Source organism: Haliotis cracherodii, unplaced genomic scaffold (assembly GCF_022045235.1).
Source record: "Haliotis cracherodii isolate W230 unplaced genomic scaffold, xgHalCrac1.p SCAF_20, whole genome shotgun sequence".
Lineage (NCBI taxonomy): Eukaryota > Metazoa > Mollusca > Gastropoda > Lepetellida > Haliotidae > Haliotis > Haliotis cracherodii.
Window position 1 is genome coordinate 17,761,200 of NW_027266276.1, and position 27,960 is coordinate 17,789,159.

Genomic DNA, 27,960 nt, shown 5'->3' on the forward strand with positions numbered 1-27,960 from the left:
GAGAGGCCATGAAGTTTCTACGGATATTTCTTGTTATATTATTGTTTCTCACAGCCGGACTGCTGTCTATTTACTATCTTGGTGTTGGCAATGTTCCCTTGATGAAAACAGTTGTGACGGGAAACTGGATATCTAACATTCTGTATGGTAATGATAGTGCCTTTGTTACGAATGCCGAGGAACGCGGTAACGGTGAACTTATTGGCAGGGAGGGCGGTGACAGAAGTGTCGATGACAAAAACGGTACTGACAGTTCCATTAAAGATGTAGCCGGAGCTTACAGTCCCACTAGAGAGGTCACTGGTGATGACAGTCCCACTAGAGAGGTCACTGGTGATGACAGTCCCACTAGAGAGGTCACTGGTGATGACGGTCCCACTAGAGAGGTCACTGGTGATGACAGTCCCACTAGAGAGGTCACTGGTGATGACAGTCCCACTAGAGAGGTCACTGGTGATGACAGTCCCACTAGAGAGGTCACTGGTGATGACGGTCCCACTAGAGAGGTCACTGGTGATGACAGTCCCACTAGAGAGGTCACTGGTGATGACAGTTCCATTAGAGAGGTCACTGCAGATGACAGTCCCGCTGGTGATGAAAGGCTGAAACAGGTCCCGAGGACAGCCAACTCTGCCACGGGAACTGTGACAAATGCTAGGGATGACCCTATTCCCCACCCGGAGGATGTCAATGTGGTTCTCCGACACGTGTTTCATGGAAATGAAGGCCAAGGTTGGTGGTAGACATTCGTTTGATTTATGTTACCAGAACATGAAGTTACACAAAAGTCATAATAATTACTCAAATGTCACAGCGACACCAACTAACATTTCAATCACACGATAATTATTCCTTGATAACATAAAGTGAAGAGCTAAAGAAAGTATACCTCTTAGTTGGTTTTATCATGTTTGAGTTTCAATAGAAAATATCTTAAGTTAGCGATATTATATCCAAAGAATGACCTGTTCTGGCGCTTAGTCAGCACTCAAAGAATACTTCTACATGGTTTTATTTTATAAAATATAGTTTGATTTTAAAGAATTTAAAAAATCATTTGCATGATACACAACTGCTCATGCATCTGATGTTATCTTTCAAAATCAATAACTTCGCTTTTTTTACAAATTTACATTTGAAACATGGTGGGGGGCATGATTTTGCAAATACATGTCTTACACCGGTCGTTATTGAATCAAAATTTAGTTTTGCACACAATTACCCGGCCTCAACAATATAGCTTTAACAATTAGTAGATATGCTTGATTTAAAATAACTTGCAAACCACGGCCAGACTGTCACGTGCCGCATGTGCACACATGTATGGTCAGCCTACAGTATCCCGCACCTCATCCACCATGTCACATATAGGTGCCCAACCGCTCTTTGTCTGACTTTGATTAATAGGCAGCTGACCAATACAGGACTAGGATGTTGACCATGGTAATAATAGCCGAGCTGGAGATATCTGATTTTTTATTGACTTCACTGTGAATATATATATATATATATATATATATATATATACACACACACACACACACACACACACACACACACACACATATATACATATCTATATATAAAATTTACTTAGCTCAGGTAATATATGAAACATGTATAAACTCCCTGTTAAAACCTATATCCTGACCAACGTGCCTCATGAGCTGATGTCGTCCCATTTCACAGGTCAAGGGGGAGTCGCAGTTAGTCAAGGGAGGCTGTCTAAGGCTCAACTCGAGCGCTCACGCCATGGCCAGCATACTCACAGATTTAACGAATATGTCAGCGACCTGATCTCGGTAGACAGGGAACTCCCTGATTACAGACAAACAGAGTAGGTAACACGCAAATAATACATCACCTAATCCTGTTATTGTGTGACTGCCTGAACTCCGGTCATAGAACAAACATGGAGTTTGGTAAGAACAGCTCCGATAATGAACTGTGGTCTGTCAGCACTACACCTATGCTCGTTGGTTTCACCTAAGTGGTACACGCCTCCGCCCCGCATCACGTTGAGCACATGTATCTGACACGCCGTGATATTACTGGAGTTGCCTGTCTGCTCCCACTTATAACAGAACCTGCATAATGGCACGAAGCTTAAACTAATATTTTATTCATTTGGAAAAAAGGACGAGGTTTCCTAAGGGTCCTTTGGGGCCTACTATATCTGCATCATGAGGAAGTCCGCTAGTAATTGAAGGGACAATTATCAGAAATTTTCCTATCCTAAGAATGAGATTCTTGCCAACAGTACTCAACTTAAAGTATCATGCACCAAATGCAGAAATTAATACGACTCAAGTGTGATAAGATCTTCAGACTTTTAGGAAGCACTGTTTTATGTTTGAACACGAAGTACAGCTAGTACAGATATGTGTGGCAATTAGAACTCGTTATTATCCGAGGCAGGACACGCACATATTCATCACACTACCCCTTTTCTTATGGTCGTCATACGTGGTGAACTGTCAGGTCACTACTGGTTTACCAGTAGTTAACACTCATACAAACATGTCCGATAACATCCATAACACTACGATACTCATTGCAGTCCTTGTAGAATTCTACAGTGGTTATAATACTGACATTTTGTCAATACAACTTTAAATATTAACTCACACACCTATTAATTAAAAGATTTTCCAAGAAACTTTGCGATCAGCCATGTTGTTCTCTACCCCAGCCAGGATTCAATGCAAGTCGTCCCAACATTTGTTGAATGATACCTATGCTGTTTATGATAGTTGACTGTCAACTGGTCCTGCATGGTAGCTCATAGGTTTTGAAGGAAACAATGAATCAGTCTGGTAAAGTGTCAGTCGAGCCGTATGATGATGAAGCCAGACTCGGGACAAGAGGCAGTACCAGTACATTTCATTCAAGTCATTGAAAGCGCATTTTGTTTGACTACCAATTCAAATCTTATGTAAGAAACGTTAATGATTACTTATAGCTAAAAGGGATAGAATTATCATAAAAAACGCCCGCATGTTATCAGAAATGAGCGGGCCACTGTAACTTGATAATGCCCTCATATTACTTGACGACGGGCCATTATCACGCCCGTTGTTAGGTGACGTCATAGGATAGGGATAGGTGACGTAACGTTCAATAGTGACGTCATCTGGTATATTTTATGACGTTTCCATATTTGTAAAAGTGGGTCAGTGACATTCGTGTTGATTGCAGTAAATGTTTCCAAATCGACATTGTTGTTTCTTTTTATTCGATAACAAATTCCACCCATTTCAGCTATAATAACGGTAACGCTATTTTTCAGGGCATTATCATTTGCAGAAGCCCTCGGTCTTTTCAACTGCCCTCCTTCGTCGGGCTTCTGCAAATGATAATGCCCTGAAAAATAGCGTTACCCTTATATTAGTCTAGAATAAAACAGAGAAAATGTCTCAATTTCACATGTAGTACAAATGAAAATGGCAAATTAAAATTAGCATGTCCCTCAATAATCATTGGTTGTATGCTAAATGTGCACTATTGTTGTACCTTGGACCACTGTCAGGTGCCAGGACAAGGACTATGGGGACAAGCTACCAGATACTAGTGTCATCATTTGCTTCTACAACGAGGCGTGGTCAACCCTTCTGCGCAGTGTACACTCGGTCAATAATACGTCCCCACCCGGACTTCTGAGGGAAATAATTCTAGTCGACGATTATTCTAATTTGGGTACGTTTTTGGTTTATGTTTCTTATTTATTTTGAGATCAACTTGAGAGCAAATACTTGATCACGGCGTGTTTCATTTGTAGTTCTTTTGATTATCCTATTAATAAAGTTTTCGTAATAGTTTGGCGTTGTTGCCTGGTGACGATGGAAACCCAAACAAACACCAGCTAACAGCCACTGCCTGGTGATGAGGCAAACCCCAAGAAACACCGGCTAACAGCCCCCCGATGGTGTTCGTTGGGGTTGACCTCATCACCAGGCCGTGGCTGTTAGTTGGGGTTTGCCTCGTCACCAGGCAATGGCCGTTAGTTGGGGTTTGCCTCGTCACCAGGCAGTGGCTGTTACTTGGTGTTCGTTGGGGTTTACTTCATCACCAGGCAGTGGCCGTTAGTTGGTGTTTGTTGGGGTTTACCTCATCACCAGGCAGTGGCCGTTAGTTAGTGTTTGTTTGGGTTTGCCTCGTCACCAGGCTGTGGCTGTTAGTTGGTGTTCGTTGGGGATTGCCTCGTCACCAGGCTGTGGCTGTTAGTTGGGGTTTACCTCGTCACCAGACAGTGGCTGTTAGTTGGTGTTCGTTGGGGATTGCCTCGTCACCAGGCTGTGGCTGTTAGTTGGGGTTTACCTCGTCACCAGACAGTGGCTGTTAGTTGGTGTTTCTTGGGGATTGCCTCGTCACCAGGCAGTGGCTGTTAGTTGGGGTTTACCTCGTCACCAGGCTGTGGCTATTAGTTGGTGTTTACCTCGCCACCAGGCAGTGGCTGTTAGTTCCAAGCTAACAATTTCACGTTGTGACAACGTAGTGTTTACGTTGTGATAACGTTGGGAATGTTACGTCCATATAACGTTATTCTGTGGACTCCCATTTATGTTGTCACAACGTCATGGCCTAACGTTGTGTTACGTCATATTCACGTCGTCACAACGTTGTGATAGCGTTGTATTTTACGTTTTTGGAACGTTGTATTTTTACGTTGAGGGAACGTTGTATTTGACGTTGTGGTAATGTTGTATTTTACTTTGTGGCAATGTTATAATAATGCGTCCCCCTACAATATTATTCTGTGTACTACCATGGACGTTGTCACAACGACGTGAAATAACTTTGTGTTACAAGGATGAAATACGTTGTGACCATTCCCCACTGAAATGTTGTAAAATCAGCCCCAAAACATGTTCCGGAAATGTTTTAGAATATGCTTTAGTCACGCGAAGGTGTATGATTCGAGATACCCTTTACCAATGTTTTAAAACCAGGGCGTCGAATAGCCCAGTTTACAGTTTGATCGTGTTTTGCTGACAATGTTCAAAATGTAAAAACACCACTGAACTGTTAACTAGATACATATGACTAAGTCAGACACCATTACCCGTTAGGCTTGTTCTGCAGGAAACAAAATAAGAATGGCAAACATGGTAAGGGGTTGACCATTTGATATTCTGGGGAGGGTCAGGGCCTGAAATTTTATCGAAAACATATATTGTCACCGAAAATTCTTGACAAAAATAATTATGGTTCAGACTGGTGAAAACAAATGCCTGCCACAAATATGACATAGATCTAGTTGCAAGGCGCTTATCTTCAGGCAGATAGAGTTAAATAAAAACAGATATCTGCCTTTGTAGCTGTGACCGAAAACATATGTAATCTCCATAGAAAAGTTCCAGGTCCTCCCCCCTCCCCCCAATTATTAAATGGTCGGTCTCTAAACAAATCTCTATAGTAAACTTCAACTTTCAGTCATGCGACGTCACCATTCAACAAATAACTCCAAGACACATTTGTGTTGACATTTTAATATTTTTAGATAATTGAAAATTTATACACTTTTCGAAATTATTGAATGCCAGAATCTTCTTTCTTTGGTGTTCACTTCCACTTCCCTGAAATACAAACAGCTTAATAAATCTCGAGCAGGTATTTGAAAGATATGACGAGAAACATTCATTTGGAAATAAGGCTTTATCAATATTCAAACAATAACGTATAATGCAAGTGTCTGATGGAAACAAATTTTAACATTCATTCGGAGACATCGATAATCAGGTTGAATACAAAACGTGGTACGAGCATAGATTTGAATAAATAGATCTACATCCTTAGCATTCATTTAAAGCAAAAAAAACACCAATGAACATGGATATAGACAATGGAATGCAACTATAAACAAGTGTACTTACGTTATCATAATTCACAGCCCAGGGTTTATTTGGTGTATTCCTCAATGATTCAACATTCTTCATGATATCTTATGGAATGGTCGTGTAACATTTTCCCCCTTGCTGCAACGAAAACATATAAAAAAGTCAAAACTAGAACTATATTCAATAAGCATACATTTAGATTTATAGTCTATTCAAAAAGATAACATATATTGTATAGATTCTAATTGTCTAAAATTTAGGAAAAACTGTAAATCTAAAGTCCCCATGTATAACGTCCGATCGGAAATATCTCAGGCAACAGATATAAGAAACAAAATAATGAGTATCATCTTAAAAAAACACCTAATGTAATTTGGTTTCCATATACACCGGTCTGACAAACCGGTCAGGCAAACTAATGATTGTTATAGTGAGCTCACAACCTCTGTCAGAGTACAATGACACACATGTGAGTGTTAGTACAAACATGGTTTATTGAGGACCTTTCCTAAATCGGAATCCAAACGGGAACAGATATATTAAACAGGCATTGTAGCAAATTACGACTCACATCTTTATCGCAGCGCTGTTTATATAGATCATATGAAATTTATTTGTTACTAGATCTAAGTTTATTGAACATAATACAGTTCAATATCGTTAATATAATTCTGTAGTATGGTAGCCTATATGGCAACATATGGAGATCTAAAACGGAACGAGTATGGTTGCTATCAATTTCATTGTATTTTGCATTGGTGCATATTGGCTACACCTATCTCACCTTAATAATCAACAAACGATGACCAACTCACTGACAATATATGGTGATATTAAACTTTAGACTATCGACTAGCTTATCATCACCAGCGAGGACAATACCGCAAACACCCCGTTATAGTGCGAGACGAGAGACTCGTTTCACCTTTGCTCGTTTTCATTAGAAGGGAGTCGGACATAGATCTAGTTATAGGAAAATGATGAATTGATTCTTTTTTGGAAATATTAAAAATACACATGCTAAGCGCCTTATTACAATAAAACTTTATAGACAACACCAACAAGCAGATGATCCCCATGTAGGTTACTTCAGTCAGTGCTAACGAGGCCTATTCGAAAACAACAACCACAAGTATGTTTCTGTCTCTTCCCGAAAATACAATTTTTCATAACATCATTGAGCGCTTTAGACTAGGGCTATATATAACTAGCAGCCTACAGTTAGTCGATTGTTTTGATACCCTCTCTTTGCTCTGTAAATGAAATCTACTCAACCTTTCCCATTGCCTAAATGAGCCACATTGTTTCACAAAAATCAAAGTCAGTAGATTAGTACATGTACAGAAAACTTTAAATAGTAATGATTTCAGAAATAACACGGAAGAAATGGCGATAGGCCTAACTGTCAGTGGTCAGTTGGCGATGCATACGTTAGGCCTATGTACAGATCTATACGCTTATGATCGAAACCCGAACATGATATAACGGCCACAAAGCGCCGCCAGACTGAATTCTAGTCAAACATATACTGCTTGCCCTTGGTAATTACCCTTGGTATCCATAAAATAATAATATGGAAAAAAGTCTTGGGCCTCCTTCACCTCTATATACATCATGTTCTGTGTATCAAATATTAATATCAACACTGACGCTCAGTGAAAGTGACCGGAAAACTGCATTCTAAACCCAGCCACTGCTGAATAATACGATACATTTAAATCATTTGACTATCTGCATGTACCGAAACAGTTGAAAAATTAACTTACCTCATCCGAATTCACAGATCATCTCTCAAGTTCCAGTTGCTGCACAATCACTTGGTTGTAATATATGTCCAGAGTATAGTGAGCTTGAACTAGTATGGCTGGTGACAACAAATCTTCCTCGATAATGTGACGTCATTCTGACAGGCATAACTTTTCAGCAGTCGCTCTCACGCCGCAAAAAATGCGCGCCAATGGTTTTTAACTGTAATATTCCTTGTGACAACATTTAGTAGACAGATTACTTCGTGAATAGATATATATGTTTAAAAAACAACAACTAAGAGATGGTAGATCTACAAGTGGTTTCCTAAACATCATTTGTAGCACGGGTTGCGAGCGGTACCTTTCTTACCCGTGCTGGATCATGGTAGTAAGAGCACGGTTTGTAAAGATTATTGATGCCAAGATCAGCAAGCCCCGCCTACTAGCTTGAGAAATTTCAAACTTACAATGTTTCTTTAGTGTTGTACACAGTGTTCAAGAGTAATAACGTAAATAAACAACAACAAACAATAGAAATGTTTATAACTTAAATAAAAGATTTCAATGTAACTGTCAAAACATAAAAACAACTGGACACAGAACGCATTTTGCTAAATTCGGAAAATTAATAGTTGAAATTTCTAATATAATGTACCTTTGAAAATTCCAAAGTTTACACTTCATTTAACAATTAGATTAAAAGTTAAACGTTAACGTTAAAACTTAACGTCATATTAAACGTCACTAAATTTTACACAAACTCGCGCAATTTTGGAATGACCGTCGCAACCCGTGCTACAAGTCACTTACAACACACCCACATGTTTGGGCAGTAAGAGCACGGTTTGGCTTGGCATTTGATTGACAGACAAAAGGATCACAAAAGGTCCTTTTGTCTGTCAATCAAATGCCAAGCCAAACCGTGCTCTTACTGCCCAGGGGCGGTCGGGTAGCCTAGTGGTTAAAGCGTTTGCTCGTCACGCCGAAGACCCGGGTTCGATTCCCGACATGGGTACAATGTGTGAAGCCCATTTCTGGTGTCCCCCGCCGTGATATTGCTGGAATATTGCTAAAAGCGGCGTAAAACCAAACTCACTCACTCACTCTTACTGCCCAAACAACTCGTCTTGGTGTGTTGTAACTATCACTTACAAAACGTGTTGTAATGTTCAAAGCACAAAGTTATCACAACGTTAATTTGCAACGTTGTTGTTACGTTGTGGAAAGATGCTACAATGTAATGCTATACTGACGTTGCCATAGAGATACGCAATTATATTCTGGAACTTTAAGTATTAGGAGATGAAAATTCAAATGCCGAATATATAGAAGGTAATGCATTACTGCCTTGGTATTCTGACAAATTCATGTTGATTTTGATAAAGCAGTTCTATTCCTTTATGACTATCAAGAAGCAAACTCTATGACGTTTCATCGATGTTTCAGAAACGTAGTTACACAACGTTGTGTGATGTCCGCTGGACAACGTTTTCACAACGTGAATGTGCAACGTTGTTATAACGTTGTGAAATAACGTTGCACGTTGACGTTATAATAACGGTACGTTGTGACAACGTTCTATCACGACGTTACCAATCCACAACCTTTCCACAACGTTGTGACAACGTCGAGTGTTAGCTGGGTTGGCGTTTGTAGGGGTTTGCCTCGTCACCAGGCTGTGGCTCTTAGTTGGTGTTCGTTGGGGTTTGCCTCGTCACCAGACAGTGTCTATTAGTTGGTATTCGTTGGGGTTTGCCTCGTCACCAGGCAGTGGCCGTTAGTTGGGGTTTGTAGGGGTTAGCCTCGTCACCAGGCTGTGGCTGTTAGTTGGTGTTCGTTGGGGTTTACCTCTTCACCAGACAGTGGGTGTTAGTTGGTGTTCGTTGGGGTTTACCTCATCACCAGGCAGTGGCTGTTAGTTGGTGTTCGTTGGGGTTTACCTCTTCACCAGACAGTGGGTGTTAGTTGGTGTTCGTTGGGGTTTACCTCATCACCAGGCTGTGGCTATTACTTGGTGTTGCTTGGGGTTGACCTCGTCACCAGGCAGCGGCTGTTAGTTGATGTTGCTAGGGATTTACCTGATCACCAGGCTCTGGCTGTTAGTTGGTGTTTGTTGGGGTTTGCATCATCACCAGGCAGTGGCTGTTAGTTGGGGTTTACCTCGTCACCAGGCAGCGGCTGTTAGTTGATGTTGCTAGGGATTTACCTGATCACCAGGCTCTGGCTGTTAGTTGGTGTTTGTTGGGGTTTACATCATCACCAGACAGTGGCTGTTAGTTGGGGTTTACCTCGTCACCAGACAGTGGCTGTTAGTTGGTGTTTGTAGGGGTTTACCTCAACACCAGGCTGTGGCTGTTAGTTGGTGTTCGTTGGGATTTACCTTGTCACCAGGCTGTGGCTGTTAGTTGGTGTTCGTTGGGGTTTACCTTGTCACCAGGCAGTGGCTGTTAGTTGGTGTTTCATGGGGTTTACCTCGTCACCAGACAGTGGCTGTAAGTTGGTGTTCGTTGGGGTTTGCCTCGTCTCCAGGGTGTGGCTGTTAGTTGGTGTTCGTTGGGGTTTACCTCATCACCAGGCGGTGGTTGTTAGTGTGTGTTCGTTGGGGTTTACCTCATCACCCGGCTGTTGCTGTTAGTTGGTGTTCGTTGGGGTTTACCTCATCACCAGGCAGTGGCCGTTAGTTGGGGTTTACCTCGCCACCAGACAGTGGGTGTTAGTTGGTGTTCGATGGGGTTTACCTCGTCACCAGGCAGTGGCCGTTAGTTGGTGTTCGTTGGGGTTTACCTCATCACCAGACGGTGGTTGTTAGTGTGTGTTCGTTGGGGTTTACCTCATCAACACGCTGTGGCTGTTAGTTGGTGTTCGTTGGGGTTTACCTCATCACCAGGCAGTGGCCGTTAGTTTGGGTTTACCTCGCCACCAGACAGTGAGTGTTAGTTGGTGTTCGTTGGGGTTTACCTAGTCACCAGGCAGTGGCCGTTAGTTGGTGTTTCTTGGGGTTTACCTTGTCACCAGACAGTGGCTGTAAGTTGGTCTACGTTGGGATTTGCCTCGTCACCAGGCTGTGGCTGTTAGTTGGTGTTCGTTGGTGTTTACCTCATCACCAGACGGTGGTTGTTAGTGTGTGTTCGTTGGGGTTTACCTCATCAACAGGCTGTGGCTGTTAATTGGTGTTCGTTGGGGTTTACCTCATCACCAGACAGTGGCAGTTAGTTGGGGTTTGCCTCGTCACCAGACGGTGGTTGTTAGTGTGTGTTCGTTGGGGTTTACCTCATCAACAGGCTGTGGCTGTTAGTTGGTGTTCGTTGGGGTTTACCTCATCACCAGGCAGTGGCCGTTAGTTGGTGTTCGTTGGGGCTTACCTTGTCACCAGGCTGTGGCTGTTAGTTGGTGTTCGTTGGGGTTTACCTCGTCACCAGGCAGTGGCCGTTTGTTGGTGTTTCTTGGGGTTTACCTTGTCACCAGACAGTGGCTGTAAGTTGGTATTCGTTGATATTTGCCTCGTCACCAGGCTGTGGCTGTTAGTTGGTGTTCGTTGGGGTTTACCTCTTCACCAGACAGTGGGTGTTAGTTGGTGTTCGTTGGGGTTTACCTCATCACCAGGCAGTGGCTGTTAGTTGGTGTTCGTTGGGGTTTACCTCTTCACCAGACAGTGGGTGTTAGTTGGTGTTCGTTGGGGTTTACCTCATCACCAGGCTGTGGCTATTACTTGGTGTTGCTTGGGGTTGACCTCGTCACCAGGCAGCGGCTGTTAGTTGATGTTGCTAGGGATTTACCTGATCACCAGGCTCTGGCTGTTAGTTGGTGTTTGTTGGGGTTTGCATCGTCACCAGGCAGTGGCTGTTAGTTGGGGTTTACCTCGTCACCAGGCAGCGGCTGTTAGTTGATGTTGCTAGGGATTTACCTGATCACCAGGCTCTGGCTGTTAGTTGGTGTTTGTTGGGGTTTACATCATCACCAGACAGTGGCTGTTAGTTGGGGTTTACCTCGTCACCAGACAGTGGCTGTTAGTTGGTGTTTGTAGGGGTTTACCTCAACACCAGGCTGTGGCTGTTAGTTGGTGTTCGTTGGGATTTACCTTGTCACCAGGCTGTGGCTGTTAGTTGGTGTTCGTTGGGGTTTACCTTGTCACCAGGCAGTGGCTGTTAGTTGGTGTTTCATGGGGTTTACCTCGTCACCAGACAGTGGCTGTAAGTTGGTGTTCGTTGGGGTTTGCCTCGTCTCCAGGGTGTGGCTGTTAGTTGGTGTTCGTTGGGGTTTACCTCATCACCAGGCGGTGGTTGTTAGTGTGTGTTCGTTGGGGTTTACCTCATCACCCGGCTGTTGCTGTTAGTTGGTGTTCGTTGGGGTTTACCTCATCACCAGGCAGTGGCCGTTAGTTGGGGTTTACCTCGCCACCAGACAGTGGGTGTTAGTTGGTGTTCGATGGGGTTTACCTCGTCACCAGGCAGTGGCCGTTAGTTGGTGTTTCTTGGGGTTTACCTCGTCACCAGACAGTGGCTGTAAGTTGGTGTTCGTTGGGGTTTGCCTCGTCACCAGGCTGTGGCTGTTAGTTGGTGTTCGTTGGGGTTTACCTCATCACCAGACGGTGGTTGTTAGTGTGTGTTCGTTGGGGTTTACCTCATCAACACGCTGTGGCTGTTAGTTGGTGTTCGTTGGGGTTTACCTCATCACCAGGCAGTGGCCGTTAGTTTGGGTTTACCTCGCCACCAGACAGTGAGTGTTAGTTGGTGTTCGTTGGGGTTTACCTAGTCACCAGGCAGTGGCCGTTAGTTGGTGTTTCTTGGGGTTTACCTTGTCACCAGACAGTGGCTGTAAGTTGGTCTACGTTGGGATTTGCCTCGTCACCAGGCTGTGGCTGTTAGTTGGTGTTCGTTGGTGTTTACCTCATCACCAGACGGTGGTTGTTAGTGTGTGTTCGTTGGGGTTTACCTCATCAACAGGCTGTGGCTGTTAATTGGTGTTCGTTGGGGTTTACCTCATCACCAGACAGTGGCAGTTAGTTGGGGTTTGCCTCGTCACCAGACGGTGGTTGTTAGTGTGTGTTCGTTGGGGTTTACCTCATCAACAGGCTGTGGCTGTTAGTTGGTGTTCGTTGGGGTTTACCTCATCACCAGGCAGTGGCCGTTAGTTGGTGTTCGTTGGGGCTTACCTTGTCACCAGGCTGTGGCTGTTAGTTGGTGTTCGTTGGGGTTTACCTCGTCACCAGGCAGTGGCCGTTTGTTGGTGTTTCTTGGGGTTTACCTTGTCACCAGACAGTGGCTGTAAGTTGGTATTCGTTGATATTTGCCTCGTCATCAGGCTGTGGCTGTTAGTTGGTGTTCGTTGGGGTTTACCTCATCACCAGACGGTGGTTGTTAGTGTGTGTTCGTTGGGGTTTACCTCATCAACAGGCTGTGGCTGTTAATTGGTGTTCGTTGGGGTTTACCTCATCACCAGACAGTGGCTGTTAGTTGGGGTTTACCTCATCACCAGGCGGTGGTTGTTAGTGTGTGTTCGTTGGGGTTTACCTCATCACCCGGCTGTTGCTGTTAGTTGGTGTTCGTTGGGGTTTACCTCATCACCAGGCAGTGGCCGTTAGTTGGGGTTTACCTCGCCACCAGACAGTGAATGTTAGTTGGTGTTCGTTGGGGTTTACCTAGTCACCAGGCAGTGGCCGTTAGTTGGTGTTTCTTGGGGTTTACCTTGTCACCAGACAGTGGCTGTAAGTTGGTATTCGTTGGGATTTGCCTCGTCACCAGGCTGTGGCTGTTAGTTGGTGTTCGTTGGGGTTTACCTCATCACCAGACGGTGGTTGTTAGTGTGTGTTCGTTGGGGTTTACCTCATCAACAGGCTGTGGCTGTTAATTGGTGTTCGTTGGGGTTTACCTCATCACCAGACAGTGGCAGTTAGTTGGGGTTTGCCTCGTCACCAGACGGTGGTTGTTAGTGTGTGTTCGTTGGGGTTTACCTCATCAACAGGCTGTGGCTGTTAGTTGGTGTTCGTTGGGGTTTACCTCATCAACAGGCAGTGGCCGTTAGTTGGTGTTCGTTGGGGCTTACCTTGTCACCAGGCAGTGGCTGTTAATTGGTGTTCGTTGGGGTTTACCTCATCACCAGACAGTGGCAGTTAGTTGGGGTTTGCCTCGTCACCAGACGGTGGTTGTTAGTGTGTGTTCGTTGGGGTTTACCTCATCAACAGGCTGTGGCTGTTAGTTGGTGTTCGTTGGGGTTTACCTCATCAACAGGCAGTGGCCGTTAGTTGGTGTTCGTTGGGGCTTACCTTGTCACCAGGCTGTGGCTGTTAGTTGGTGTTTGTTGGGGTTTACCTCGTCACAAGACAGTGGCTGTTAGTTGGTGTTCGTTGGGGTTTGCCTCGTCACCAGGCTGTGGCTGTTAGTTGGTGTTCGTTGGGGTTTACCTCGTCACCAGACAGTGGCTGTTTGTTGGGGTTTACCTCGTCACCCGACAGTGGCTGTTAGTTGGTGTTTGTAGGGGTTAGCCTCGTCACCAGGCTGTGGCTGTTAGTTGGTGTTCGTTGGGGTTTGCCTCGTCACCAGACAGTGGCCGTTAGTTGGGGTTTACCTCGTCACCAGGTGTTGTCTGTTGAAGAGAAATACTGTTCAGGAGAGTGAATTAGAATTTAACATCGCATCAGCATTATTTCAGCAATATAGCGCTGTTCAAGGGAAATACTGTTCAAGAGAAATACTGTCTAAAGCGGTGTTACGCTTCATTTTATCCTTTTGCCTTATTTTGCAGATGACTTGAAGAAACCTCTCGATGTGTATATGAGACGCTTTCCTAAAGTGAAAATCATTAGAAACATAAAGCGAGAGGGTTTGATCAGGTCTCGTCTCGCCGGAGTGGCCATTGCTAAAGGAAAAACGCTCACCTTCTTAGATTCTCATATAGAATGTACAAAAGGTAACGTGATCAAGTATATAGTTTGTTGCTGTAATAGAATGAGTTCGTTAGTACCACACTTACTAATTTAAGCTACCTTCAAGGACAATGCAAAACCATTTTCTTTCTGTTATTAAAATATGTTGATCATTGACACAAAGCTAAAAGTTTTAAACAATATCTGTTTCTCCCTCAATACTTTAAGAATATTGTGAGAGTAAGTGCCCATACCTTTGTACAACCGCCTTTTCTCCACACCACCAAGTCCTCACACCTCCTCCAGCTAATAGCTATCATCCTATACATCACCCCTCTTCTCTCGATCCTTCTCTCGGCATCAATTAAACAGCAGTGCATATTCCCGCCACGTACCACCCCTCCGTTCAATATCCTAACATGTATAACCCTTGCCACCACATCCCCGCCTTCCTTCCTGTGACCATCAATTCTCCCTCCAACTTCCGCTCTCTTCCCTCTGTCCATTCTACGGCCATCCCCACCCTTCATCCCTCATCATCTGTCAATACATTACCCTTCCTTCTATTTGTATATTGCCATCTAACCCCGTCAACATGACTTATACAGGATGGTTACCCCCCTTGATGGCTAGAATCAAAGATTCCAACCACAACGTTGTCGTTCCGACGATTGACACAATCCACTGGGCGAGTTTTCTCGTTATTCACCAAAATCTTAGCAACATTCGAGTAGGTGGCTTTAACTGGGACCTGACCTTCACGTGGGACATTCCGCCCAAAGATGCCCTGAACAGCAGAAAGTCTCTCATCGATCCTATACCGTAAGAATGTACTTTTACGTTGCATATTTCATAAAGCATTTCCTGTAAACGGAGACCCGTAAAATGCATTAAACTTGGTCGCACAATCGATCAACTAAATTCATCATGCTAATGAAACACTTAAATGATATCTTCAGAACGACACATATTGTTTACTGAATCACTCTGTGGTATAATAGGAATGCTGTTCAACGCAGAATTAAACCCAAGTCACTCACTATAACTTACATCACCCTGTAAATACATGGGCAACGTATTACTTGTAACGAATCAAATAAATTGTCAATGCACAATATCATCATTATTTAATGAAGTGAGTTGAGTGTAATCTCTCTTTGTGAACCGTATTTCATATGAGGGTATCTAGTTCTTTATCAAAGGGTCTATCACATTGAACCTCAGTTCCAGATATTGCTTTATCCATAGTAAAGTAATGTGATCGTGTCGATGCAAGAAACATCTGAAACCAAAGTGTTTTTATTTCGAACAAAACTCATTGAAATCAGATCTTTTACTCTTATACAAAACCTCTCTGGGTTAAAATCTGAAGACACCCCCATAGGAAGTCGCGAAGGGGGGAATTTAAGATGCGTAGGTTCCATTTATCAGCTTTCAAAAACACTTCGGCTTCACTTTGATTCGGAAAATTCGAAGAAAACAGAGCACAGATATATCCTCGACAGTACAACCTTTGAGGTGTAGATGTCGTTGCGACCAGAAACAGCAGGATGTATAAACATATCACCAACAATATAATACCGCCGCTTTTTTTTGCATTCGGAACTCCCCGATGACATTCGATATTCTTTCCTGAATGCTTTGCTCACTCGTGCCAAGAATTTAGACATCTAGACGCTAATTGGCTAATTAGACAATATCGGAGGAAAAGATCTGAATTTGATGAGATTGTTTATTTATCAGTTTCATATAATGTTTGTCAATAACGAAACTATTGATTTGTCTACAGTTCCCCGACAATGATCGGGGGACTATTTTCTATAGACCGGAGCTACTTTTATGACATTGGCTCCTATGACAAGGGAATGGACTTGTGGGGCGGAGAAAACCTAGATCTTTCATTTCGGGTAAGTTTGAGGCAGCGGAGCGACAGAGTTAGATGGGTTTCAAGACACATTCAACGGTATTTCAGTTCTGTCAAGGCGTGCATCTGGTGTGAAGTCCATGAGCACCTGTATGGTGCTGACAGACCAAGGATCTGGGATTCGTACCGCCAACAAATGGCTCCTTGGTAGGTGAACTGTTGTGCCTTTAACCACAGGCCCGACAGGCCCCCTACTTAATTGCCCCCGGGAGAGTTCCCATGTTATGGAACACGCGTGATGTGTTATTCATGCAACCTCATCAACTCCTGGGTGTTGTCGAGGCAGTTCGTAATAATATGACGAATGAAACAAGTAATACCTTGCTTCTTTATTCCCATTCAGATCTGGCGGTGTGGGGGGCGTCTGGAACAGGTGCCATGCTCTGCTGTAGCCCATTTGTTTAGGCTGAGCATGCCCTACAAAGACACCAGTAAGAGTCGTGTTAGAAACAGGATCAGATTGGCCAAAGTGTGGCTTGATGACTATGCTCAGTATTATCTGGAGAGACTGAAAACGGTAAGATTTTGTTTTTGGACCGATTCATTTTTGTTATATTACAATGTTTTTCAAAATGTAACGAGGTTACGCAGTGCCGTAGCCAGCAGCCGGGGGAGAGTTGTTTTTTTTGTTTGTTTTTTTTTTTGGGGGGGGGGGGGGGGGGGGGGGTGGGTGGGTTAATAGAAAACCGTGATACGAGCATAAGTGATACGAGTACAAATATTTGTCCCCCTGTCCAAAAAAGTTAACTACGGCCTTGTTACGGAAAACCAGCAAATTACATTTCTGCTCTGAAGCCATGTCCAACAGTCAAGTACGTAGATCACAATAATTTTAACAAAGGGCCACAAGTATTTGTTATCTAATGATATGAATATCTTGAGCCATTATATTCATTTGGCGCCTACAGAACTCAGTCAGAATTCGCCCAATTCATGTGGTGTATTGTGATCAGGCAAGTCTCGTGCATGTGGTGTATTGTGGTCACGCATGTCTCGTGCATGTGGTGTATTGTGGTCAGGCAAATCTCGTGCATGTGGTGTATTGTGATCAGGCAAGGCTCGTGCATGTGGTGTATTGTGATCAGGCAAGTCTCGTGCATGTGGTGTATTGTGATCCGGGAATGCATGTACACTGATATGTGACGTTCTTGTGAAGAATCTTATTGTAAATGTCGTTTCTATCAGTTAGTCGTTTGTCAGTAGTTTGCTGTTTAACGAAAAAAGACACTTCACAACAGACAAGTTTACTAGAGCGGTGGGTGCAAGTTAGGAACCCTGGAACTCCCATTGTTATTGAATGACTGTGGGACAGACCGGCATGGCATGTAGGACAGAGGCAGCTCCGAGCGTGATAGACTGTGAGATAGACCGGCATGGCATGTAGGACAGAGGCAGTTCCGAGCGTGATAGACTGTGAGATAGACCGGCATGGCATGTAGGACCGAGGCAGTTCCGAGCGTGATAGACTGTGAGATAGACCGGCATGGCATGTAGGACAGAGACAGTTCCCAGCGTGATAGACTGTGAGATAGACCGGCATGGCATGTAGGACAGAGGCAGTTCCGAGCGTGATAGACTGTGAGATAGACCGGAATGGCATGTAGGACAGAGGCAGTTCCCAGCATGATAGACTGTGAGATAGACCGGCATGGCATGTAGGACCGAGGCAGTTCCCAGCGTGATGGACTGTGAGATAGACCGGCATGGCATGTAGGACAGAGGCAGTTCCCAGCGTGATGGACTGTGAGATAGACCGGCATGGCATGTAGGACAGAAGCAGTTCCCAGCGTGATAGACTGTGAGATAGACCGGCATATAGGACTGAGGCAGTTCCCAGCATGATAGACTGTGAGATAGACCGGCATGGCATGTAGGACGGAGGCAGTTCCCAGCGTGATAGACTGTGGGACAGACCGGCATGTAGGACCGAGGCAGTTCCCAGCGTGATAGACTGTGAGATAGACCGGCATGGCATGTAGGACCGAGGCAGTTCCAAGCGCGATAGACTGTGAGATAGACCGGCATGTTGGACCGAGGCAGTTCCCAGCCTGATAGACTGTGAGATAGACCGGCATGTAGGAACGAGACAGTTCCCAGCGTGATAGACTGTGAGATAGACCGGCATGGCATGTAGGACCGAGGCAGTTCCCAGCGTGATAGACTGTGAGATAGACCGGCATAGCATGTAGGACCGAGGCAGTTCCCAGCGTGATAGACTGTGAGATAGACCGGCATGGCATGTAGGACCGAGGCAGTTCCCAGCATTATAGACTGAGATAGACCGGCATGTAGGACCGAGGCAGTTCAAACGACTGTTCATCAAGACCATGTAGCCCCAGTTTCAACAGTGAATGGAAATTCGACAATGTTACATAGGTAGCAAGTTTGACACAAATATTATGAAGCAGACTATGGGCAGCCATTCGGTCAAAAAGTCGAAGAAGAAATAAAGGGCAAGCTTACGCAATAATGGTCAAATGTTACGAATAAAGAAGGAATGTTACAAATAAAGGTCATTGTTTACGTACAAATAATGAATTCAAAATACCAAACGAGACCAATGAACAAACCGCTAACAAAAGACGTCATTTGTAAAGAAAGAACACTGTGTACTGTACAGCGTCAGTGCACAAAACAAACACTACAAAACAAGGACAGCGTTGACAATAAAGAACGCCAGATGGCGCTGCAATTTGTTAAACATTCCGATTTTAATCGGCTTGTTTCGCCGTGTACATGATAAATGCATGATGAAGTGCTCAATGTAGGACTGCGTTATTTTTTCCTCAGAGGCGTAAAATGTGAAATTTCATGTCTGATAATGTGAATGTAATTGCAAATATTAAAACGAATTGGAAAAGAGACAGCGAAGAAGTATTGACCGAAATTTTGTCAATGTTTTTAAATATCTCAACGACATTAATATATATATGAAATGTATTTGTATGCATATGTATAAAATGGCACATTCGATAGGAAAAAGAGCCATAACAGAAGAAAATCAATTTTCCTCTTTAAGACATCTAAAGACCAGCACAGCGTTCGGTTTCACACCTGATCGATTTATTTAGCTTTATTTCATTCAGACCATTTGCATTTGTCACAAAGACAAGTTCTTATATTAATGCTAACATGTAAGCGTAATCCAGTGATGTAGCGCAGCTCCGTGGGCATTACAGTTTTCACATACGCGATATTATCTGACAGAGCGACTTCACGCATTTTAGCCATGTATTGAATCGAACCAGATTCTTCAGCGTGGCGTACAAACGCTTTAACCACTACAACGCCTCCATGAGAAATACATTTGTATCCGAATGAGATACGTGAAACAACACTCCGATAATAATCGGATTATTCTGTGATATCAGTGTACTAGTATCCCTCGTGCACCGGGCCCAAGATATGACGTCATATACGTCTTGTTGTTGTAGATTATTCCTTGTAAGCGTTAAATGAGTCTTTATAGAAGGTTGTGTACCAAATACACGTACTAATTGAATAAATGTCGGATAAAACAGAGTATACACTATATGTATTCAAACGTGCCGCTTTCCAGTGACGACCTAACGCTTGTTACATAAACGCAACATGTGTAGATACAACATATATTTATCATATACTTCAGTGTGAAAGACTGAGATTTCTGAATATGAGAAAAGAGATATTTTCATTGCAGTGAAAATAACACTTGATATTTCACTGCAGTGAACTTGACACTTGACGCAACTTTTGTCATACCAAATTATCTCCCTTTATCGTATAAAGTGTCTTGCCCATACAGAAACGGTCGACGTTGTTTAGCGTTAGTTTCAGACTGAAAAGGCAAAACAATGACAGATGGTCATTTAGGGAGTTGTAACATCGCTTCTTGCCGTTTGTTATTCTCTCGAAAATGTTTCGTTATAAACTGTAATGTTCTCATTTAACTGGTCAATCGATACTCTTTGTTTCGCAAAGCACCATTTTGTTACTTCACCAGCGTGTATTCCTTCGCTTCCAAAAGCGGCCTCGAACCTTTAAGAATATTTTTTTTAAGTTGATATCCAAATGTATGATAAAGAATTTTCGTGACCCTAAATATTTTGTGGGACTTGTGTTTATATTTTTTAAGATAATGCAAACTTGGAACTACTTTTTAAGTTGCAATTACAAGGAATGGTGAAACGTCACTGCCTGTTAGGTTGGGAGAATTTACGTTTCAAGGTTTTACATTTGTACAGAAAAGAATCCGGTAGAAATTGCACGTGTTTATATCTATTCCGATGGCCTAAAGATCATTTCTAGGTAATCTATTGTAACCTTTCCAACCTTAATAAGACAGTCTTTGGCCTTTGAGATATTGACTATGATTCTTTTAATGGAGTGAAAAATACGAGTGGCCCTTAAGGTATGTTCAAATCAGTGATAATATTACATGAATGGTCTCAGAATGAAATATAAATTCTTGCCTTCACTTGTTTAGTTCAAACACAATTATTCGGCACGGGTGGCCCGGTGGACAAGTGGCCAAGTGGTCTTCTCCGTCACAATTCCCTGAGCAGGGTTGAGTCCCTTAGCCGTACAAGGATCTACTGGTTGTGGGGACTAATCCGTGGAATACGGATTTCTCTTACGACCCCTGATGTGAGCATCATATATATACCCGTGCTCATGATTTCACAGTAAACACCTCCTGCCTGCGTCAGCGGTACTCCTCTTACCCCAAGCTGTATCTGAAACACCGGTGGCCATACCAGTGTTAAACTCATCCTACTCTCTCACTCTTTTTATTGCAGCAAATGGATGTAGGAGACTTAGGGGAGAGGCTGCAACTTCGCAAGAGACTTCATTGTAAGAGTTTTGACTGGTATATGAAGAACATCTACGCACGTGGTTTGAATCCAAAATATGCCATTAAAAGAGGAATGGTAAGAGATATTCTGTAACGGAGAGTGTAACCTGTAAATACTGAGGTTATTAATATATCCTCATAGACTGGGTTCGAATCCTCATCTCATGTGATACATGCGAGACCAAAATGATGCTCTTTAGTTCATTGTTGTCCAATCAAAAACTCGAAGTGGCCGTCATGGCAAATTTCTCTGAGAACTTACTTGATATCATTTGGGGTCGTTTTGCATTAAGCTAATAAGTGAGGTTTAATGATAGTTTCCGGTTTGTTGTAGTTCTTTTAACTTGTAACTGTAACTTAATTGAGCGGGATTTAGGATCAGGAATTCAATGGGCCAAAAATAATACAAAAATACTGTAATTTTTACTTATCCTGCATTACTCCATACATATGCATCTACTGCTTACCTTGTGACAGAAACATAGCCTTGCGATTGTCCTTAACAGAAGAAAAAGTTGTTTCCAATCAAGCCTTGTCACGCCGAAGACCCGGGCTCGATTCCCGACATGGGTACAATGTGTGAAGCCCATTTCTTGTGTCCCCGCCGTGATATTGCTCGAATATTGGTAAAAGCGGCGTAAAACCATACTCACTCTGAGGAGTGAGTGAGTGAGTTGGGTTTAACGCCGCTTTTAACAGTATTCCAGTTATATCGCGGCGTGTCAGCTTAATGTGGGAGGAAAGCCCGAAGTGATGCAGGTCTCAGACGTTTACCACTTCGGTGAAACCCACCACTCTGAGGACCAACTCGCACAGCTGTCACGTGATCGATGGAAGTGACGTCACATCTCATCCCGTCTTGTCATCGTACAGACATGTTGTGTCGTGCCTTGATCCCTAATATTTGGCTTTAATTTTGTGGTTTGCACTTTGCTTCCACGTTAATTTTTTTCTGCGACGGGTGGAGTATATCTTTATCTTAGTATTATGCTTGTATTTGTGTAACTACGGCCTTGTAATATGTATTTGTTCCACACGGGAAGACCGTTGTCTTCATTCACGTGGCTAGTTGTTTTCCCGCTGTTTTGAATTTGCTGTACGTGTCTCATCGAGGCAGACGTTACAATTTTTAATTGTTTGTAAGGTATGATATTGTAAATTTTATAAATACCTCTAGCCACTAGTGGCATAACTAGAGATTCCTCACGATTGATATTTAACACTTTTTTCCGATTTAAACTTTTATCGGTGTTTGCACTGTCACTGTCACACTTCAACGTCAATTTTTATGCATAATCTATGCTTGCGCGTTGCAAAGAATCGGCTTAAGACCACACCCGAGTTGTTGGGATTGAACTCAAATTTGCACTCCAAAATATAAAATGTAACTTTTGTTCACCTCTGTCCGCTTCAAGTTTTTCAACTTATAGACTTTGCTTTTACATAAACGTATAATACAGCAGTCCTGTCGGCACGCTAGAAGGATGTCGGACTCATTGCCTCTTATCGTTCCAAGGTGGTACACAAGAGGTTCAGACATCGCCATGGACGCCATGGTCGCCGTGAAGTTTTGAACATGTTCAAAACAGTCGCACAAAGGTCGCGGAGGAGGTTGGTTGCTCAAAGGTGGCTCAAAGGAGGCACAACCTTTGCCGTTGTTGCAGAATGAAGGCGCAGTGGTCGCCCAATGGTCGCCAGGTAATAGATGCGTTCTGCTGAAATATTTTCCCGTCAATCTGGGCTATATCGATGCTTCCGCCTCCCTTGTGCATCCTTTGGGCAACCGACAGCGTGCATTGAACGATGACTGTGGCGACCGCCGTGCCTCCATTCGGCGACCACGGCAACCCTTGAGACACCATGGCAATGCTTCTGCCTCTTTTCTGCCTTCTTTGAGCTACCTGTAGTGCCTCAGCCTGCCTATAAATAGAAGGATTGTACCTGCAGTGTTTCATTGTGGTTGCAGACGCCGAGCAACTCGAGCAGTTACTGCTGTACAACTGCTGGAGCAGTTACATAGAAACATGATTTTCTGGGGTTAGGCGACCATTGAGCGTCCTGGCCAGTTTTTGATCTCTCAAAGGTGTCTCAAAGGTCGCAGCCCTATTTAAAGGGGCCTTTATCAGTCTTTACTTTTCAGGCGTCACTGGCCTTTACTGGCCTCCACTGACGGTTCCAGTTGCGCCATCGCACGCGTATTACGGCGCTACTACCAGGCAGGCGCTGGCGTACGCTTCAACGATGCCTACGCCTTCGGCCGCCTCGACCAGATGGTCTACTGTGGCGACGAGGAACGACTAAGCGTGAGTATCCATGATGTCTACATTTTCAGGGTTGCCTTCCACACGCTGTCGTCTGTGCAAGGCCTCCGGTTTTCCCGGCAGCGCCTCCCATGTACGTGCAACCCACGGCGCCTTACATAGATACTGCATGGATGCAGAACTTCATGTCTATGACACAGATGTCTGCGCCTGTGTACCAGCCACCACCGCCACCAGCTACCCCTGCGCCGGAGACAATCCAAGCGCTTACGCTTACGATTACGTCAGCGCCGTACACCTGACGCCTGTGATACCATCTACGCCGTGGACTGGTACCCCGTCAGCAAGCATAAATGCTACTTCCACAGCGTGGATATCATTTCATTGTTTAGTTTCACCCTGCGTTTCGTCCATGCACTGATCAACAGTGATGTCTACGCACCGCACCTGAAGCCGCTCATCGGTACGCCGACTCTTGAAGGTCCTTTAGACAAGGATTTGGATTCCTCTGCGGAATGGAATACCCACCTGAGTTTGGCCCAGATGCCGGAGTGAATGGCAGACCAACTCACGGCGGTAGCTCCATACCCCGGGCCCAGAGTCGACAAGGAGGACACCATTAGGTCCTACTCTAGTTGTTTCCACCGGAACCCATGCTCAGGAATTAGGCAAGGCGTTAGATTAAGAATTCACTAAGCTAAATTGAATTATTACGGGTGACGAGCCGAAATGTGACGTGACGTCACTTCCGCCGATCACGTGGCAGCTGTGCGAGACAAAACGGCTTGATTGGAAACAGCTTTTTCTAAAGTTTAGGACCATCGCAAGGCTATGTTTCTGTCATTAGGTAAGCAGTAGATGCATTAAGGAGTAATGCAGAATAAATATACAAATGTAAAAAATATTTAAAAATTTGTTTAGGTATTTATGGGAATTTGTCACTACTGGGACTTTTAAACTTTGACCATGCCCCATCATTGGTGTCTGGAATCTGAGTTTGAATTTATGACAGTTATTTTCTAAATGATCCACAGCTCAGGTATTTGTTTATGTCATCATATTTATCCCCTATACATATCTTCATGCTAGCCCGTGAAGCTAGTGTCTACCGTGAAGGTACATTACAACCACAGCGTTGATGAAGACAATTTTGTATGCATATGTTGTCCCAGCCATGAAGGTAACTATACTGAACACACAATTCGGAACAAATAACATGGCTACTGTGGCAATTATGTTGAAAATGTATATTTGACCATCTATTCAGACCGCTGTTGGCGTGTTGATTGATATTTAGTATATCTATTGACATAATTTTGATTTCATGAGCATTATTGTGAATAAGAATTTTCAAGAACATTCAGGTGAGTAGCTATTTCTTTAGTTTCCAGCAGTTATAGCCGTTTTTTAATTAAATCAGCATAGCTTATTGATTACGTTATAACATTCTAGGTAAATATGTCTCATCCAGGAAATTATTGTTTCAGTTAAAAATAGACCTTTTCCTAAAGAAAGGTTGTGTAGAAGGCCGTGTGCTGACCCTGTCGAAATGCCAGTTTAGAGCAAATCGGGTAAGCTCTTCAAGGAATGTTTAGATACTTGTAATTACGATGGTATCTTGACGCAGTTACATGGCAGGGGAAGTAAAGAATGGACTGCGCACATTGTATCCGTGTTGCAAATGGAACCCGTGTCTTGGTGTGACGATCGAATATGTTACTCCTCCTCCTAACGAAATCGGTTATGTTTTACCAAACTCGATTGGATATGACAGTGGCAGACACCAAAGACGACTGTATGCACACCTGGCAAACACTACAGATAATTGTTCGCATGCATGGTATACACTACAGATAATTGTATGCACGCATGACATACACTTCAGATAATTGTATGCACACCTGGCAAACACTACAGATATTTGTACGCATGCATGGTATACACTACAGATGATTGTATGCACGCATGGCATATACTACAGATGATTGTACGCATGCATGACATACGCTACATATAATTGTATGCACACATGGCATACACTACAGATAATTGTATGCACGCATGGCACACACTACAGATAATTGTATGCACGCATGGCAAACACTACAGATAATTGTATGCACACATGGTATACACTACATATAATTGTATGCACACCTTGCAAACACTACAGATAATTGTATGCACGCATGGCATACACTACATATAATTGTATGCACACCTGGCAAACACTACAGATAATTGTATGCACGCATGGCATACACTACAGATAATTGTATGCACGCATGGCATACGCTACAGATAATTGTATGCACACCTGGCAAACACTACAGATAATTGTATGCACGCATGGCATACACTACAGATAATTGTATGCACACCTTGCAAACACTACAGATAATTGTATGCACGCATGGTATACACTACAGATAATTGTATGCACACCTGGCAAACACTACAGATAATTGTATGCACGCATGGCATACACTACAGATAATTGTATGCACGCATGGCATACGCTACAGATAATTGTATGCACGCATGGCATACGCTACAGATAATTGTATGCACACCTGGCAAACACTACAGATAATTGTATGCACGCATGGCATACACTACAGATAATTGTATGCACGCATGGTATACACTACAGATAATTGTATGCACACCTGGCAAACACTACATATAATTGTATGCACACCTGGCAAACACTACAGATAATTGTATGCACGCATGGCATACACTACAGATAATTGTATGCACACCTTGCAAACACTACAGATAATTGTATGCACGCATGGTATACACTACAGATAATTGTATGCACACCTGGCAAACACTACAGATAATTGTATGCACGCATGGCATACACTACAGATAATTGTATGCACGCATGGCATACGCTACAGATAATTGTATGCACGCATGGTATACACTACATATAATTGTATGCACGCATGGCATACACTACATATAATTGTATGCATGCATGGCATACACTACAGATAATTATATGCACGCATGGCATACACAAAAGACAAATGTTTACACACCTGGCAGACACTGCAGACACCAAAGACTTGACTGTATGCACACCTGGTGGACACTCAAAACGATTGTAAGCACACCTGACAGAAACTGAACATGACTGCACGCACACGTGGCACACAAAACGCGATTGTGTTAACAAGTGGCAGACACTACAGACACGACTGTATGCACACTTGACACAGTGCAGACGACTGTATGCACACCCGGCAGAAACTAAAGACACGACCTTATGCGGCCGTGGCAGACACTAATGACGAGTGTATGCACACCTGACAAACACTACTTGAAGAGATGGTATGGTGATAGTTACTTCTATTTCCAGATTTGGTACCACATGAAGTCAGGCCAGATCAGGCAGGGGCTAATATGTATTGATGTTTCAAAGGGCAAGAAGCCCCGTCTAGCTCCCTGCAACAACAACACAACCCAGATATTTCAATACAGAGAGGTAAAATATGAAGTTTCTTCATGTACAACATCTGCATTTCTATTCTGGAAATTGGGATAGTTTGGAATCCTTTTTGCTATTTTTGAATTAATTTATAATTTCAACAATTAAGTTACGATAAAAATATATAGATATAATTATTGTTGGGTGTCTTCCCAAATATTTGGAATGTTACCACGGAATCGCCGACTTGTGCCGTAGGTGATTCAAGATTCCATACACCTGTTGTAAAAGCCGACTGAAAATGAGGTTTGGGCTGTCTCGAAGGCTGACACATGCTTACAGTCACTAGGTTTCCCCTGCACTCGATTGTATGCAGGCATCTGTGATACTGCTGGCATATTGCTTACTAAGGTGTTAAACATAATTCACTCACTCACTCCCGCCTCCTTCCTTTTCTAGGACCGGTCATTGCAACACGTGGCGACCAATACCTGCCTTTCTTTCATAATGAAACATGGAATTCAGTTATCCAACTGCACCGGACTAGCAAATCAAAAGTGGACATGGAAAATGGATAAAGGAGGCGAAAATAATAGGTGATGCCAAAGAATGAAAGAAAAGTTTGAAGGGAGAAAGTTTCAAATACATTATTGTTTCATTTTCGTTGTGTTACTCTCACTTTGTACTTATTTTTTTTCAAGCGTTTTTGATGAATTCGAAAAATGTTTTGAACACACACACATATATTTTGAACACACACACACACGTACATATATATAAAATGAATAACAAAACAACGCTGAATAAATTCTCCAGTGTTTCGTGCTTTTCAGAAAGAGTGAAGTTACTTCATATTTATAATTACCTCATCATCCAATCTAATCACAATGAAATTTCACATCAGACATGAACTTTACGTGATGGAGGTACATACAGAAGCAGAAATGTGCGCGCCTATAGGGGAAATGGAAATCAATCGTGCACTTGTGCTGAACACACTCTTATAGATGACTCAGAGACAATATCTCGGTGAGTGAGTGAGTGAGTATGGT

General features: G+C 43.2%; 1 protein-coding gene across 1 annotated transcript; it reads left to right on the forward strand.

Moving 5' to 3' along the window:
• LOC139470119 (polypeptide N-acetylgalactosaminyltransferase 1-like) lies at positions 1-27,534 on the forward strand. The gene is made up of 11 exons (XM_071252414.1): positions 1-732; positions 1,690-1,837; positions 3,530-3,696; positions 14,327-14,491; positions 15,056-15,269; positions 16,237-16,354; positions 16,715-16,888; positions 21,150-21,281; positions 24,954-25,037; positions 26,840-26,965; positions 27,368-27,534. The coding sequence occupies exons 1-11, from the start codon at positions 9-11 to the stop codon at positions 27,506-27,508; spliced, it is 2,193 nt and encodes a 730-aa protein (XP_071108515.1). The 5' UTR covers positions 1-8; the 3' UTR covers positions 27,509-27,534.
• Positions 27,535-27,960: the final 426 nt, after the last annotated feature.

Coding starts and splice junctions, on each gene's coding strand:
- LOC139470119 (XM_071252414.1), top strand. CDS start 9: ATGAAGTTTCTACGGATATTTCTTGTTATATTATTGTTTCTCACAGCC. Junction 14,492..15,055: donor TCATATAGAATGTACAAAAG/GTAACGTGATCA, acceptor TGACTTATACAG/GATGGTTACCCCCCTTGATG. Junction 16,889..21,149: donor ATCTGGAGAGACTGAAAACG/GTAAGATTTTGT, acceptor TTTTTATTGCAG/CAAATGGATGTAGGAGACTT.